Source organism: Anguilla rostrata, chromosome 11 (assembly GCF_018555375.3).
Source record: "Anguilla rostrata isolate EN2019 chromosome 11, ASM1855537v3, whole genome shotgun sequence".
NCBI lineage: Eukaryota > Metazoa > Chordata > Actinopteri > Anguilliformes > Anguillidae > Anguilla > Anguilla rostrata.
In genome coordinates this window covers 28,353,820-28,371,353 of record NC_057943.1, presented here as the reverse complement: position 1 = coordinate 28,371,353, position 17,534 = coordinate 28,353,820, and the positions used below count along the sequence as shown (strand labels likewise).

General features: G+C 43.3%; 1 protein-coding gene across 2 annotated transcripts; it reads left to right on the top strand.

Annotated features, from left to right (window-relative positions):
• The first annotated feature begins 896 nt into the window (after positions 1 to 896).
• Positions 897 to 11,954, top strand: sall4 (spalt-like transcription factor 4). 2 transcript variants are annotated; one of them, XM_064299207.1, is made up of 4 exons: positions 897 to 1,086; positions 6,037 to 8,625; positions 8,983 to 9,287; positions 9,554 to 11,954. In XM_064299207.1, exons 1-4 carry the CDS (start codon positions 1,020 to 1,022, stop codon positions 9,986 to 9,988), a joined length of 3,396 nt encoding a protein of 1,131 aa, XP_064155277.1. In that variant the 5' UTR covers positions 897 to 1,019; the 3' UTR covers positions 9,989 to 11,954. The 2 variants fall into 2 exon arrangements, with proteins under 2 accessions (XP_064155277.1, XP_064155276.1); XM_064299206.1 differs by having other exon boundaries at positions 898 to 1,086; positions 6,037 to 8,634.
• Positions 11,955 to 17,534: the final 5,580 nt, after the last annotated feature.

Sequence of the window (17,534 nt, the reverse complement as noted above, 5' to 3'; positions counted from 1 at the left end):
GTAATGAGTCCCAAAAATGTACTTTTTACACACGCCAACCCCAAGAACAGATTTTAGGTTATTTAGATGGCTACGTGTTAATAATAAATAATAGAAAACACTTAATCTGAACATAGACCCAGTCGAACTCAAGGCGTTCACTTCAAATTGAGAACATTTCGAGATAGGCGAAACAAATTCGTGGTATACTGTAGCCTATTAATCTCCAAAGCGCGAAACATTTGATTTTAATGTGTGCTGGCACAATTTATTATTTCTTATGCATTTCATACCTTTGAAACAGACTGACTGATTTGTAATTGTCCCTTTATTGTAGTATACCATGGAAGTTTCTATACGTTCATAAATAGCCTTCTGCCATACATTTCTGGCGGCACTCAATAATGCAATAACGGAAAAATAAAACGGACAATTTAAATAAACCATTGATGTCAACACCCAGCTTCCGAAATATATCCCAAATGACTTATCCGCAACGTGTAACCTAGCGCATTATATCCAATTTTCTACTTGTCGCTTCACCCAAATGTAGGCTATCATCCAAGTTTGGCTGGCTGTGTGTACACTTTTTTAAAGAGCAAGTAGTTTTCATTAATATAACAGATACTTTGTATTTACGGCGTATTTCGTAGGCAATCGCAGCGATGCAGTAAGCTAATGGTCAATATAGCAACCACCTAAGTGTAATTATTTTGCAGATTGTTGTTGAATTCAGAGTAAATCTCTCTCTCTCGCTCTCGCTCTCTCAGTGCGGTGCGCACGTTCGCATGCACCTCCCTCCCCCTTCTCGCACTCTGCTGTTCTCATCAATGAGTCCTATTTGAATAATCTGTAAGCACTTGGACTGGAGCCAATCAGCTGTCAGAGGCCCATGATAAATCGCAATGCATTATTGATAATAATAATTACTCAGACATGCGCAATTCTACTTGAAGGGCTAATTTCCCCAACTCTAAGAATTTGTTGTAAAGAAGAAGAGGAAAAAATATTGTTACTATTTTGCTCCCGATGGTTGTACCATGTCGAGGCGCAAGCAAGCCAAGCCACAACACATCAACTCCGAGGAGCCCGGTTCGGCGGAAAATGGTGAGTTTGGACTTCAAATATTTCGCAGCCAACGATGTTGTCTGGTCAACTACTAGCGGAATGTAGATGGCTTGTTAACGTATGTATTTTTTTATACTTCATTTATTGGTACCCTGCACTTTGGCCGGGATCATGACCCTTGGAATTGACCACGCTTTCTCAGCATCTAGCTTACAGAAAGCAAGTAGTTTTGATTTTAACTTTTCGGTTGTTTAGGGTTTTGTTAGTTACGTCAATTCCGCGATATAATTTTTAACTAATTTGGTACAAGTTACGAGGTTGCAATATAGCGAAAGCGATTGGTAGTAATTTTGCTGGTACGTCCTGTCTGTCTTTGACCATCATTGATTGTAGCCTAATGCTCGATAGCTGTAGGCTAACTTAATTCGTTTGAAAAATTCAAAGTAGCTAAAATGTCTTAACTAACTTTATTAAATATTATATAATTTTGTACTAGTCTTCGGTATTTACGATCAATTCTGTGTGCATGGGTAACGCTGCTTACCAATTTTAATGAATGTAGTTGTGAGTGTTTGTGTTGACTGACTATTGTATTGATCTGCAACTGGATCGTAATGGACGCGGCTGGCGCTTAGCCCGCTAGCTGCGATTGATAACCAGCGGGCTAGTTATATACCAAACCAATATGAGTTTGCTTATTAACGATCTACCTATCGTGCCTAATGTCTAAAGTGTTGAAAAGACTACGAATGGACGTTTTACTTTTGCTAAGTAGTCCCAACTCCGGTAACTGATGTTCGACAAGTTTGGCGAATGGATTACGGTGCTGAATTGCAACTCCCCTTTACATCGTGGTGAAGCCGAGGCTTGGTCTATCGAGCTGTTGCTGATGTCGAATTTTAAAAATTAATTTTGCTTTCCGAGTTGCTGTTTTCGGCGGTTTTCAATCCCAATTTCTCCGTGAGATTCTGTTGGATTGGCATTTTAATTCTGACATTATTACAAGTTCTAGGAACAGTCGTTTACTCTCTAACCACGTAACCAAGCAAAGTTTGCTACGTAATAAGATTGTAATGCAGTTTTAACATCAACTTTAGTTTTGCAACCATTCGCTGTTATATGTTTTTGAACTTAAAACAAACCGTTTTGTCTGTGTATAGATTGACTAATTTCCTGATGGATGACAAACGTATGGGGAGTCTCTTAACGAACCAGTCACCTAGGGCAACGATTATTTAAGATTTATCTAAATCAGTTTCGTAATGTAAACCATAGCATGTGGAAACATTTTGCGTGCTCTTAAAACTTAAAGCTTTGGGTTCTTTTGGCTTGCCAGGTAGCTAATTTGGTTGTCTGAGGTTAAACAAAAGGTGCCCCGACAGGTTGGTATGAAATGTGACTCACGAGTAAACTGACCAAGGGGTAATAAATCCCCAGTTTAATGCATGACTGTTTCCTTTTGTGCATATGGAGTGGTGGGGGTGGAGTGGCGGTGGAGGGATTGGGGGTCGATCTGTATTGCCATATGTAAACATTTGAAACACTGCCCACCTCCCTCTTATTCATACAGAGCAAGTTGGCCAATTCAGAAGCATGACGCACTGGCCAGATCCTTAAGCATCTGGTTAAACCTGCCACATTGTATGTTTCATAAACGTGAGAATACAGTTAAAACTGCAGCTAAGGTCTTCACTTTTAACGCTTACTTGGGAAATGGAATATTGGAATTATTGAATTCTGTATTTCGTGTTACCTAGTGGTAAATTTCATAATTTAGCAATGCGGTCCATCTACCGCGTGCGCTCTTGAGTACCATCTGTTTGCGCTGGAAAGCGCCCCCGCGTGGTCTTACTGCCCGCTGCATTTATCCGCCACAGTTCACTAGTCTTATCTGCTCTACTACCTTGATTGCTAATGATGGGTGAAATGTTTGATTTCTTACATAAACTTGTACATAATTTACTTTGCGCTGTTTTTTTAAAAAAAATCCGATAATGCAGCCGGTACATTGTAAAATATGTCCACTTTTGCTCGTTTGGGTTGCCTTTCAGCTTTTGAGTGAATGATTTCTGAATACAATGCCATTTGCCAGGTTTTAGCCCCTTTCGGTCGCCTGGTGAGCAATTAACAAGTCCAACGGTTCCAGGAAGAATCCAGACAGGTGGTCTGTCACCCCCACCTCGCATCTTATGAGTGCATTTGCATTTAACAATGGGACTGTTAAGTGGCCACATCTAATCTTTTGGCACACAAATGAAATGTCAATGGCATGCATTCAACTTTTTAATTTGGCCATGCCAGTTGGAAGCTTTTAGTTATACATGTTTATGACTGAGTGGATTATCTTTGAATTGCTGGGTTGGCTTCAGTTTGTGTAGGTGAGTGTCCATAGTTGGAGTGCAGTTTCTGTCTTCTGAATGTATTCTTTCTGCCTACCCCCTCTTCTTTCTCCTCCTTCCCTGTGGGTGTTGAGCAAGGGAAATGGTTGTAGGCTGGAGTTAATTTGTTTTCCTGCTAATTTTTCACCTTCCAATCTAAATTTTGGGCAGTCATTGGTAAGTGGCTCCTGCTCTGAAGTGGCCATGTGGTGTGGTGGGAAGGATGGCCTTTTCCCTCCTGACTATTTAAATATATCCATATTTCAGGTTGTAGATTTTGTGAATTGGACCTTTGTGTTTCTGGGCACATTTTGACTTGCTGGTTTACTGCTGGCTCCCTCTGGTGGCAGCTTTGTCATACTGACTGCTGCCCCCCCCTCCCCCATGGTGTCCTTTGATTGGTAAGGCTTGTGTGCCCTAGAGGGTGGGAAGGGTGGTCCTTGCCCTATATTGTGTGTGTGTGGTGTTTTTTTTAAATTATTTATTTTTATAAATGAGGTGGGCTACTCTTTAGGGCATTCTTTTGCTGAACAAATTTTATTTTTGTCCAAAAAATTGGATGCACTGTAATATATAGGCTAGATGTATTTACAGCTCTGAATTTAAATTGAGTTTTTTTTTATTTGGCAGACTATATGGTGTTTATAAAAGCAGGCAAAATGTAATCTCAAGTGTAAAGTTTCCAGTCAAAAAAAGCTGCCTGCCGTTGTCCTCATTTTAAGCTCTTTTTTTTGTGTTTCCATAGGCTTTATTCACATTTGCTGATGTTAGTTTTAAGAACATGCTGTAAATTGTAAGTTATTGATTATAGCTTCAATGTAATTTAATAAATGCATACAAATGGCTATGAATACTCGCAGCTAAAGTGGCAGGGCTTGCTGTTTTTACTGAATTCATTAAAGGAAGTTCTTGGGTCATTAGGAATGCTCACGAGGATCCAATATTTTGTCGTTACAAGAGCTCTCAAGTCATAAAAGGGGTTATAAATCATTCTTGGACAAATTCCAAAACTTAAACTTCCCATTTATTCTTAGGCTTGAGTGCTTAAACTCCCTGTGCTGTCGATGCATTCATTATTTCTCACAAATTTGGGGGGTGGTGGTTGTGTATGAAGTATAATTCAAATTTCCTTGTGCGTAGGTGCTTCTGTAAGCAAATTTGAATCTGAGTAAACCCCACCTCCTTGAAATAAGACCATCTATCATTGTTCTGCCCATTGGAGTGGGTGTGGTCTAGCTCCAAAAAGTGGTTCCATTCAGAACATGCATTGATTCTCTTGTAAGAGGGACTTCGAAAAGCCGTCTTTTTGGCTGGCATGAATTCATAAATGTAGTAATTGCATGTATAGGAATTGGAGAGGTCACAGTAATTTGTGGTGGAATGTATTTAATGTTCTTTAAGTCCCTCAGTGCATGCTTACTCAGTAAAGTTTTATTTATTTTTATGAATGGGCCACCATTAATTCTTTTCCATTGCTTTTGTATTCAAAACTGTTTTGAATTCACGCACATTGTCAATTTGTGCTTGTACTGATTCAGTCCTGGAAAATTGGTGCATTTTTATGGAGTACAGCAGGGCTTCAGGGTGGGGAAAAGTTTTAACTCTGCATTTTTGGTACCTTCATCTAGGTTAGTGTTTCTCCAACTCGGTCCTGGGGCCCCCTGTTTACGCTGGTTTTCCTTCCCACTGCAATTGCAATCTCAGAATGTTAAAAAGCTGTTTTAATTGGGTGCTTTTCAGAAGTAGTATTTACCCTCTTAAGCCACATTATATATGATAGTTATGCATGCCATTGTAATTGTGGTATATTGCAAATATATGGACTACACGAAGTACCGAAAATATTGTTTAAAAACATTTAACTGGTCTGAGGTGAACCAACAGGTTCCTAATTAGATTGTTGAACACATCTAATTCTTTCATCTTAAATGTATTAACATGTTTGGTTGGTTTTTGCTTTGTATTTGAATTCTTGGTTTAGCAAATGACTAGTTTTAATTGCCGTGTGTTCACACTCACCGTTTAGAAGCCTATTGATTTACATCGGTCTTCAGTTTGATCTATTAAAATATTTTGACCTCTTTTTGGAACTGTTTGCAATATAGTACAGCAAGAATATTGGACTTTTATTGATGGCACACAGCCATTTCCACAATGTGGCTTAAGAGGGTAAATCTCTCTAAACATGAAGAGTATAGGCTAAATGACAGCTTCTTAAAATTGAGGGATTTCAGTTGTAGTTGGAACAGAAACCAGCATACACAGGGGGGCCCTGGGACCAAGTTTGAGAACCACTGATCTAGGTGGTGAGATTTACTAAATTACAAACTTGGAAAATCCAGGTTCAGATTGTAAAGGTCCTTCACAGAATTTGGTTTCAGTTGGCAATATAGGCACAATTCTTCAGCTGGAGTTATGGGTGGAAGAAACTCGTGGCAGGAGTCTCATTCTGACCCCTGGACTTCCCACCTCTGCTAAAATGGAGGTTTTGAAGTCTCTCGTAGTGTTTGTAATTGCACGACTGTATGTTGCACTTACTGAATCATGGCTGTGCTTTCTAAATGGTAGGTGCCAGGTGTTGATGTGTCTGTGTTGTCTTTGTTGCCTGCAGGTGCTCTTCGGGACGATCCAGCGGAGGATGACGGGATCGAGGCGAAGCGGAGTCGCATGGAGGACCCCCGCGTGTGCGACGGCTGCTGCGCGGAGTTCTTCGAGCCTTCCGAGTTCCTGGAGCACCAGAGGAGCTGCACCAAGAGCCAGCAGGTGGTCATCATGAAGGAGGGCGACGGAATGGTGCCGTGCGACTTCTCACAAGGCTCCCCTGACGGTTTCCCGGGCGACCACAGCGAAAGTCAGCCTCGCGGCGACCAGCGGCTGCAAGGAGATACGGGTTTAACGGAGAGGATGGAGGAGGAGGAAGAGGAGGAGGGCGAGGGCGACGGGGAAGAGCTGCAACCATGCACCGACGAGGCACCAAAACGGGCGGAGGCAGAGATGGGTGAGACCTCTGCCAGCCCTGACAGGATCTACTTGTCAGCCGCCAAAGTGCAAGACACAAACGTGACTCTGGAGTCCATGCCTGCTACCAGAGTGGCGGTGACGCAGCACTCGTCCAGCCGGACAAAGTCTCCACCCTCCTTTTCGGCCTCCTCTTTGGCCTCCTCTTCCTCCTTGCACGCCAACCTGCATGCTATCCCCATGATCCTGGAGCAGCTGGTCAGCCTGCAGCAGCAGCAGCTGCAGCAGATTCAGCTGACGGAACAGATCCGGATCCAGGTGGCCATGATGGCGCCCCAGAGCCTGCACTCTGCCCTGGGGGCCGCCGTAGACCCGCTCAAAGCCCTGGGGGCACACCTGTCCCAGCAGCTCTCGGCTGCTGCCGCCCTCATTGGCAAGAGGACTGGCTCGCAGAGCCTGTCCCTGGAAGCCCTAAAGCAAGCAAGCCACTTGCCTCACTCCAACGCTGGTCTTGTTCCCCTCCCGGGAGGCATGCAGGCAGGCCCCGCCCCCCCCAAATCGGATTTGCCAAAAGGCCTCCCCGACCTTGCCAGCCGGCTCCCCGCTCTGCTTCCCCAGTCCCCGGGAGCGATGGCTTTCCAGAACCCATTTGCTGGCATGGCGGCTGCCCTGGACTCCTCCAAAAAGGGGAAAGTCAAACTCCCCAGTCCAGCTGTGGATCCAAAGGTGGCCTCTGGAGAACACCAGTTCAAGCATAAGTGCAAGTTCTGTGGCAAGACATTTGGGAACGACAGCGCCCTCCAGATTCACCTGCGTTCGCACACCGGCGAGAGGCCCTACAAGTGCAACATCTGCGGGAACCGCTTTACCACCAAGGGAAACCTCAAGGTGCACTTCCAGAGGCACAAGGAGAAGTACCCACACATACGGATGAACCCTCACCCTGTCCCAGAGCACCTGGACAACATCCCCACCAGCAGCGGCATACCGTACGGCATGTCCATGCCTATTGAAGAGTCCAATTTTGTTGATGGCAAGCCACATCTGGGGCTTCCCTCGGCAGGCTTCCACCCCTCTGTGCTGCAGGGTCTCAAGCCCACTTTTGATGGTCCCCTGGGGGGTGATGTGTACTCTCAAAGACCTCCCTCTTCTGGAAGCGACGGGGCCTCAATCTCCTCTGGCATGTTCAACCAGGAGATGGGTGCCGACCATTCCCAGGAGCCCCCAGGAGGTCTGGGCGCTCTCCACCACCACGTGAATGGCAACGGGCTGCCCGGTGACCATGGTTCAGGCACAGCCAAGCTGCAGCAGATGGTGGACTGCCTGGAGAAGAAGACTGGTGACCCCAACGAGTGCGTCATCTGCCACCGTGTTCTGAGCTGCCAGAGCTCACTAAAGATGCACTACCGCACGCACACGGGCGAGCGACCTTACAAGTGCAAGATCTGCGGCCGAGCCTTCTCCACAAAGGGAAACCTGAAGGCCCACTACGGCGTCCACCGAGCCAACACGCCGCTGAAGATGCAGCACTCCTGTCCCATCTGCCAGAAGAAGTTCACCAACGCTGTGGTGCTGCAGCAGCACATCCGCATGCACATGGGCGGCCAGATCCCCAACACCCCTCTCCCAGAGAGTCCCTTTGAGGGCCAGGAGGCTGCGGACCCCACCCCCACCCCCCCTGAAGAGGAGAAGGCCCTGGACATGAGCAGCTTCCATGACGAGAGCTTGGAGGAGCCCGAGAACGAGATGAACCCCAGGGAGAGGCCCCACGGGTTCTCTGAGCCCCTGCCCCCTTTGCCTCCCCCAAACTCGAAGGAAGAGCTGCCGCAGCCCCCCCACCCACCATCCATGTTTTCGGGTATTGCTGCTTTGGAGAACCACATGAAGAACCTTGCGTCTGCCCTAAACCTGCAGCGGCAGGCCAGCACTGATGGGAGTGATGGGGTCCCTAAAGAGCCAATCTCTGCCCTGCCAGGGGACCAGGAGTACCAGAATGGCAGGAGCCCTGCTGTCTCGGATTCCATCTCCTTCCAGTCCTCATCTCCAGTCGACAGCCAGCTGGGGAGCAGTCGGTCCAAGTCTCCTGATCCCACTGTCCCTGATGACTGCAGCAGGATGGCATTCCGACCCGACTCTGACGGCGGGCCCCATGACCCAGAATCCAATGGTGCTCTGGACCTGACGTCAGCCAGTTTCACCCCCAGGCCTATCAAGGAGGAGCCTGGCCTGTCTTTTTCAAATGGTGAATATGGTAGGTCCTCTTGAAAGAGTTGTTTTTAATACCTTCTATATATTCAGTTCACAAATTACATATTATTTAGGAAACTGAAATTCAATGGAAGACCGTTATCTTATCATTGTTAGCCCAGTGAAGATCAGGGAATGTTAAATTGGGACAAGGCAGTTCTAATTCTTCCTCGTACTGGTAGAAAACCGATGGGAGCTCTTTCAATCAGAATATGCATAATGCAATAGAACAGTGCCAACAGTGATTAGTGCCTATACGTCTTGACTGACTGACTTCATTCCTGTTGTCCATAAGGATGAATAAATGGCTTTAATTTCATGAAATTTATGCTCTTCCACCCCCTCTGAACAGGCTCAAGCCACATGCCTTACATGCGTGTCCCTCCAAGTCTAGTTAAGCTGGAGATGCAGACCCCTCCAGAGAGCCCCATGGGGGCCCACAGCCTATTTGGGCACCCCATGTCCCTGGGAGGGGGGGTGCAGCCACCCTCTACCTCGGCTGCCCGCCGTTCTGCCAAACAGCACCTCTGCAACGTGTGCGGGAAGAACTTCTCCTCGGCCAGCGCCCTGCAGATCCACGAGCGCACGCACACTGGAGAGAAGCCCTTCGCCTGTACAATTTGTGGCAGAGCCTTCACTACAAAGGGCAACCTCAAGGTGAGGCTTCCCAATCTCACCCCTCACTCTGGATATGTGATGTCTTAAATTAAATTGCATCTATATTCTGTCCTTTGTTTTGATTGTAGTATGTGTGCGACTGAGTGTGTTTTAGTTAAGAATCAAGCAAATTAAGAAAAACCTTTCTCTGAAACTTCCTTATCAGCTTACTGAAACGTCTCCCATGATGCGCTTTCTCTTGCCTGCAGCAATGCATAAGTTGTGCTTGGCAATAATCTTATTCTGTTTTTCTCATTCACTTTTAGGTGCATGTTGGGACTCACATGTGGAATAACTCGGCAAGGCGGGGTCAGAGGCTGTCTTTAGACAACCCCATGGCGATGATGGCGCTGGGACCTGAGTCCAAGATCATGCCGGAGATGATGCCATCCCATAAGGACATGGCCCCGCCGCCGATGAACTTCGACCCCACCATGTGGAACCAGTACGCGGCCGCGTTCACAAACGGCCTGAGCATGAAGACCAATGAGATCTCTGTCATTCAGAACGGGGGCATTCCCATGCCCGGAAGCTTGGCTGGTGGTCCCCTTGTTGGCTCGACCGGAGGCTTGGTGAAGATGGACGGGTCCCAGTCTGGCCTTCCCGCCTCGATGGCGGAAATGGAAAAGAATGGTGGGGAGAGTGTGCCAAAATCCCAGTTCCCCCATTTTATGGAAGAGAGCAAAATCGCGGTGAATTAATTTTGGCCCGAGAAGGGAATAGGACGAGGCGTTTTGCCCTGTATCTCTTGGTTCTTTTTACAGATGTGATACTCATATTTTCCTACTGAAATGTATAGATTATGACTTTTATGGTAGCTATTTTTTTTTTTTTTTTTCCTATTTAACACTTGCTCACATGAGTACAATCACTTTTGCGCTTTGCCACAATTTTGGAAATGAGGTCTCTTGGTGAACAAAAATGAGCGAGTCCTGCAAAGTGCTCTTTAGCTTTTCCTGTAACTTGAAACATGCAGCTCCCTCCTTCCCTTCTCCGTACAATTTGAAGAGTTTGCCTCGTTATGCTAGTGTTTCGTTTTAGTAGAACTTGAATTTAACTACTGTAGAGGTCTCTGGTTGTATTTACTGTTTGTATGTCTAAGATATGCGGGTAACTTTTTGTAAGGCTGTCATCTTTTTAGTCTCTTCTCCCTCCAGAAGTTGAATGTATTCATCTTACTTGAAATGGCTTTAATCCAAATGGGTCTATCTAATGTCAAGAATAGAGGTTTTGACAAAAGGCATTGCCAGTTTGATATTTCAGGAAATACAAAAGTGGTGTCCTAACATTGAATCGTGCCCTGTCCGTTTTCATCTGGTTCCATCTCAAAATTTAATGCATGAACACTTGAGTGCCTGTCGTGTACCATCAACTTTATGGACATTGATTGGGGGGGAAATACTTCAGGTGTTTTTCACACAGTGATTCAAAACGTGCCACTTTGTGTTCAAACCAGTTGGCTTTAGGAGACGCTTGTAGTGGAAGTTCTCTTCCATGAATGTGGACTATTGCTGCAAACTCTTGAAATTAAGTTATTTTTAAGGTTGTTGACAATTAGAACTAGATTTATTTTTTCCCAGCTTTCAAAACCAAAAAAGTCTTTTTTGCCAAGTGCCTGGCTTAACCTCTCAAACTTGTATATATTTTTCTTTTAAGCACCAAAAGATTGTAATGAAGGTCTTTATACCATGTCTGTGTGTTTTGACAAATGTACTCCTTTAATATTTCTATCATTCGGTTTTTCTGTGGAAATGTTTTGCCCTCTTCAACTTCCTGGAATCAGTTTGAGAATGTTTGCTCCATTCTTCAGTAATTTTCTGTGCCAGCATACCATTTTGGAGCCTTTAGAGAGCTGTGTCTTGAAGGCTATTAAAACACTGAACACTGTTGCTCTTGGCTGCACTTTAATGAATTCCCCCACCCACGTTTCCTGATGTCTTGGTCCACCTTTCAGCCCTACTGTTTGCTGTTTAGTTGCCTCTTAAATATGAAGACCTATTACAGAGCATAATTGATCAGGTCTGCTTCTTTGGTTTATTTTTCCACCTGTGGGGCTGGTGGTGTTACTTTCAGATCCTGTTTAAATCACTCCTCTACCTCCTGTCAATCTTTAATTGTGATCTCAAATCCTGTCATGTTAACCAAATTGGCAAATCAACAAATTATTTTCCCAACCAGTTGGCATCCCCCAGCTCGAGATGCCAGGCTGCTCTTGAGTATAAATTGTAATGGTTTTGTTAAGGGGGTTGCCTTTTTTTCCTACCTCATCTTCAGGTACATAACTGGAGTAGCTTATCTAAATGTAGTTCTTTATTTTGTTTCTTTTTTTATTTTATTGAATGTATTGTTGGACACATTGCACGTCTTTGCTCAGAACAGATTTGTTTGTCCTGGTAATCACTCTTCCCAATGTATGCATTTTACCAAGTTGTGCCTTTTTTAAAAATATAATGAATCTGCATCTGAACTGGGTCAGAGGGGTCTTGGGATCTACAATACAAGAATTATGGAGCCTCTGTTACTTTGTTGCCAGTTTTTTGGCATGTTTACAGTGTAGACTTTGTAAATCATCTTGTTTTGCAACTCTTTTCCTCCTTTTTCAAGCATCTTAATGCATAATGTTACTTTCTGGTCTTTTGAAAATAAAATCAGGGTGACTTTTCCAAATTTGTTTCTTCCCTCGTGATTGTTTTACAGAAACATGAAAATTTCTTGGTGTTGGAAAGTATGGCCATTGTCACCATTGTTTAGGTACATTTATCCGTGATGTCCATTTAGTCAGGATTTGCCAGTCAGTATTGAATGCATTTCATACTGTATCACTACTCTGAAATTAATTTTTGAAACCCTTTTCAGTTTAAACAATTTCTGTGTCTGAACATATCTGGTTAGGCAAGTGGTTTTTTTTATTTTATTTATTTATTTTTTTAATTGAATGATGCCCTGGAAGAGGTTGTCAGATTTCTGGTCACAAGGTGTGGTCGTCTCTAATAACCCAGTTGCTTTTGAGGTTTGCCTCAGTGCAAATGGGATGTGTATTTTGAGCAATTGGTTCACTGTCTGGTGGTGGTGGGCGAGGGGTTTCGGTTTACATTTTAAAATTTCAGTTTCGGTGTGTGTGGTTTTTATTTTTTTTGGATTGGATCAGAGTTTGTGCAATTAAGGGTATTTTAATTGTCTACAGAAGTTTCTAAACCTGCAGGCGTTTTGTTTGCTGAGGCTATAGAGGCAATCATGGGCGTGTGGTTTATAGCAAAGAGGATTTACTTCCAAATCCAAATTTTCTAGAGTTCAACTTCACAAACTTCCCTGCTGGTACTGTCCCTTCTTTGTTCCAAAGTGATGCAAGCTCTTCACTCTTAGTCATGTTTTAGATGTTGCTGGCCTGGCTGTGGGGTTAGACTTTTGCACTGCCTGTGTTGTGGCATGCTTGGCCAAGCTACTTAAAACTGAAGCAATGAATGTCGTCCAACTACATAAATGAGTTTCAGCAATGTCTGGGCCAGTGAAAAAGGCACAATGAGTTGAGTGAAAATGGTCCTCCAGAATAGCTTTGGTGCTGTTGCTGAATGGCTAACTGCTGTTGCATCTCAATGAGGTGTGTGGGCCTCCACAGGATTCCCCATCTCTACTCATGGAATTTGGGGGCGGGGGCGGGGGCGCGGCGGGGGGATTTGTATGCATTTCCTTTTCTTAAAATTCCACTTAACAGGGGGATTCTTCACAAACTATAATGCACGCATGTATAAATTTGTACACCCCCAAAATGACAGATGCCTGTCCAATTCAACAAACATTCCCCAATTCTATGCAGCCTCTCTTGTGGAAAGTGTAATACGCATTGGACACCCAATCCATCTGCAGAAAAGATTGAGCAGCGCTAGACAATGGCCTCCCACCAAAGCTCTGATTGTAACCAGAGGCTAATTGGGTTTAAGCTGTCCTTCCTACCCACTGAAATGTTATCTGGCTTTCGTCTCGCTCTTGGGTCACCATGCTTTGCATTTGGATAACCATGCTTGCTTTCCATAGATCAGGTCCAGTTGTTTTAGTTACATTTGCATTGAACTTTACATCCAGGTATAAGTCTGATCTTGATTTCCATCTCCACTCGTGATTAGACTTGGCCTTTCTCTGACCTGAGCGGCCCAGGTTTCCGACCAATCATAAATGCATCCTGGGTTCCAACAACTGTGGGGAAATTGGCTGCGGAGATCATGGCTGCTGCTGTGATCAGGGTGGCACGGTGATGCAGTGGGTGGCACCGTCGTCTCACAGACAGAAGGTCCTGGGTTCATAATCCTACCTGGGCTCGGCATGGGTTTCCCTGGGTCTGCATGGGTTTCCTCTGGGTACTCTGGTTTCCTCCCACAGTCCAAAGATATGAGTGTGCCCTGCGATACATTGGGGACCTGTCCAGGTTGTATTTCAGCCTTTTCCCCCGTGCATGCTGGGATAGGTTCCAGCACTCTCCACGACCCTGACCAGCATAAATTATCGATTATGGTTGGATGTTCTCTAAACTATGCTCCTGTTCCACAGTAGTACCGGTTGCCATGTAAATGAAACTTGATGCTGCAGATATTGTTTATTTTACAATAAGCTAATTTTGTTCAAATAAACAAAATGAGTTCATTATAGGTTTATGAGAAATACAGTGAGCTCTAATTTTTGGGATGACTCTTGATTTGGCTGCACAATTTGTGATCAAATCATTCACAGGTGGTTCTTAGACTCATCTCTTATTTAAGGGTATTTTTATACATTTGAGTTTCAGCATGTAGAAATTAAACACTTTTTATATATAGCCGCCCCATTTCAGGGCACCATAATGTCAGGGACGTATGAACGTTATGTAAATAAAAGTAGTCATGTTTAATACTCCATGGTGAAATGTAAAAAGAAATGAGAATCAGTACTGTAACCAATGTGAATTGTTTGATTACAAATCTAAAATTGTGGAGGACATTGCCAAATAAAAAAAAATGTCTGTCCCAAACTTTATGGAGTTCACTGTAAGTACTTCTGTAGACATAAAAAGAAGTACTTCCTTGCATCAAAAGAACAGATACCAAAGTGGCAATTGCAGTGTAGTCCATACGTATTTGGGCACTGACAAAATTGTTGTTTTGGCTCTACTCCAGTACATTGGATTTGAAATGAAGCGGTGTATATGAGGTTATGGTGCCGACTGTCCCCTTTGATTTTAGGGTATTTTACATCCATATCAGGTGATTCTTGTAGGACGTACAGCTCTTTTTATATATATATCCCCCACTTAGGGGACCAAAAGTAATTGGACAAGTTAACAATCTTAAAGTCGTATTTAGTATTTGGTTGAATACAATGGTTTCCTTTGCATTCAGTGACTGCCTTAGATATGCTGGTGATGCTCTGCCAAGTCTGTACTGCAGCCATGTTCAGTTCCTGTTTGTTTCACGGGCTTTCTGGCATCTTATCTTCAGCAAGTGAAACCCATGTTCAATTGGATTTAAGTCATTGGATTGACTTGGCCATTCACAAACATTCCACTTTTTGCCTTGGTTGCTTTAGTAGTGTGTTTGGGGTCATTGTCCTGCTGCAAGGTGAAGCACCATCCAATGGATTTTGAGGCATTTGCTTAGATCTGAACAGATGGGATGTTTCTGTACTCTTCAGGATTCATCCTGCTGCTGCTGTCAGCAGCCGCATCATTAATCAAGACAAGTTAGCTAGTTCCAGAGCCAGGCATGCATGCCAAAGCCATAACAGTACCTCCACCATGTTTCACAGATGAGGTGACCTGATTCGGATCATGAGCAGTTCCTTTCTTTCTCCACATTTTCTTCTTTCCATAACTTTGGTACAGGTTAATATTAATCTCATCTGACCATAAGTCCTTGTTTCAGAACTTTACAATTTTAAAAAATGTACTTTCTAGCAAACTCTAGAAGGCTGTTCTGCTCTTCATGCTTATCCACGGTTCAACTCTTGGAGTGAAGCTTCTGAGGTTATACTGGTGTAATGTTCTCATTATGGTAGGCTATGAAACATCTATGCCTACAGAATGTTTTTGGTCTGCTAGAGAAAGGGTTGTTCTCCAAACTAGAAAGGATTCTTCTGTCATCCACAACAGTGGTCTTTCGTGGTCTACGAGGCTGTTTGCTATTGCTGAGCACACCACTGCAATCTTGCTTTTTAACAATGTACCAAACAGTTGATTTTGACACACACAATGCTTTGGCTATGCTTCTGATGAATTTATTCTGATTTCTCAGTGTCATGATGGCCTGCTTTACTGCCATTGACACTTCTTTGGTCCTCATGTTGAATATAATAGCAACAGACTTCAAATGCAAATGGAATCTATAATCAACTCTAGATCTTTTGTAAGCTTTCTTGTGCATGAACTAATGATGCAAAGACAAAGCTGGCCAAGAAACAACTGAGCAGCCAATTGCTCAATTACTTTTGGTGCCCTAAAATGGTCAGACTATGTATAAAAAGGGATGTAATTCCTCCAAGGATCACCTGATGTGGATGTAAATACCCTCAAATTAAAACCTAATTCTTTTCATTTTCAAATCCAATGTGCTGGAGTACAGAGGCAGAACTACACAAATTGTGTCACTGTCAAAATGTTTATGGACTACACTGTACTAGGGTGGACAACATTCATTAACTTTTCATTGTGGGTAAAATATTGATAATCTTAAGGATATGTGACTGACAAACAGTTTTCTATCTGTCTAACGTGAGAGAGTTGGACATACCAGACTATTTTTACACTTTGATACCAGTAGATTCATTCCCGTGGCGAATCATCATCATCATTAGCTTTCATTAAATTTTATTTCTTATATGCAATTTTTATCCAAGAGAAATTCAGATTTCATAGCCGGAGGATAGAGTTCGTAACTGGAAAATATGAGATCTGAGAGCAGTCCAGTTGTGCAGATCAGTTGGAACAGAATTGGTTTGCTATCTTTTCTGCATTCTGAGGACCATCAAGGGCCAAAAGTGGTTTAATCCCACAAACCCTTTCAATTAATTTAGCTGGGAAGAATGTGCCTTACGCATAGCTATTGGCAACAGCGGGCCTAATCCAAGAACCTTCAAGTCAAACCCAGCTTGAGTCACAAAGGGGAATTAGCTTTTTTTTGTTGGCAGAAGAGTGGACACTGCTCTACATGACAAAAGGTGCCATGTGATTGGGAGGAGGGTGTCCTATCAGCTGTCTGCTCTGCAAGCGGGCATTTTGGGACCACATAGCAGGGGGGATGTGTAGGTCAAGCCCACAGGTCAGGTGGTGCACTTCTACAATGAGAAAACTTTCTCTGCACCTGTCTGCCGTCATACAAGAACGGCCATATTTCATGAATAACAATTCCATTTATTAGAATGCAGCCAGCATCAAGGCCATCTTACTGGCCAGATGGCAAAGGTTAACCAATGACCTTACTCATGCAAGAGGGACAGTTTGGCTGCATCCACAGTGAAAAAAGGTCAGAGAAAGTGCATCATTATGTCCCCTGCAAACACTTTCTCATACATGTTTATGGACTTGTGTTAACTTAAAGCCATCATTGAATTAAATCAGCTGTTATTACAAGAAGTATAATATTAGCAATAATAATAATAATAATACTTTGGTCATAGAGTGCCTGTTATCGCCTTTAAAAAACACATCAGTAACTGATCAAGTTAGAGAAGTCCGAGAACGTACCCTCAATAAGAAGAGTTATGCTTTTTGAGAAGTACACATCTCTACAGGGAGTTTTGCAACATAATACTCACGGGATAACATAACTAAGGACCTTTTCAGCAATAATTGAATAAAACTAGGTAATCTAATCAATCAACTGTAATGTTGTTGCTTTTCTAATACTGCCATTATTTATATTTTCTCACTCAGTTATTATGGGATTCACAGATCATTTTCTGCCCAAACATATAATCATTCCATATGATAACAGAAAACAACTTCTGTCAGCATTCAGTAACAGTATTTGACATGATTTCAGTAAAACATCAATGAAGTAAAATACAATGTCTATGTAAGGTCCTTCAATCAGGCTGTAAATTTCAAGCAATGGTTCAACTGTGAAGACCAAGGAGTAACATACAGGTAAAGAGACAATTTAATGTTCCACAAATATATATAATATAATCTAATGCAATATATGCATATGTTTATTGTAATATTCTCATATTCTGCATCCTTAAACCATCCTGTTATGTTGCAGTTTAGTTTTACCCCTTTAAGTT

Bases quoted from the DNA above. Each gene is read 5' to 3' on its own strand.
- sall4 (XM_064299206.1), top strand. From the start codon at position 1,020: ATGTCGAGGCGCAAGCAAGCCAAGCCACAACACATCAACTCCGAGGAG. The intron at 8,635-8,982 runs GTAGGTCCTCTT...CCCTCTGAACAG, and splicing joins TTTTTCAAATGGTGAATATG to GCTCAAGCCACATGCCTTAC. The intron at 9,288-9,553 runs GTGAGGCTTCCC...ATTCACTTTTAG, and splicing joins CTACAAAGGGCAACCTCAAG to GTGCATGTTGGGACTCACAT.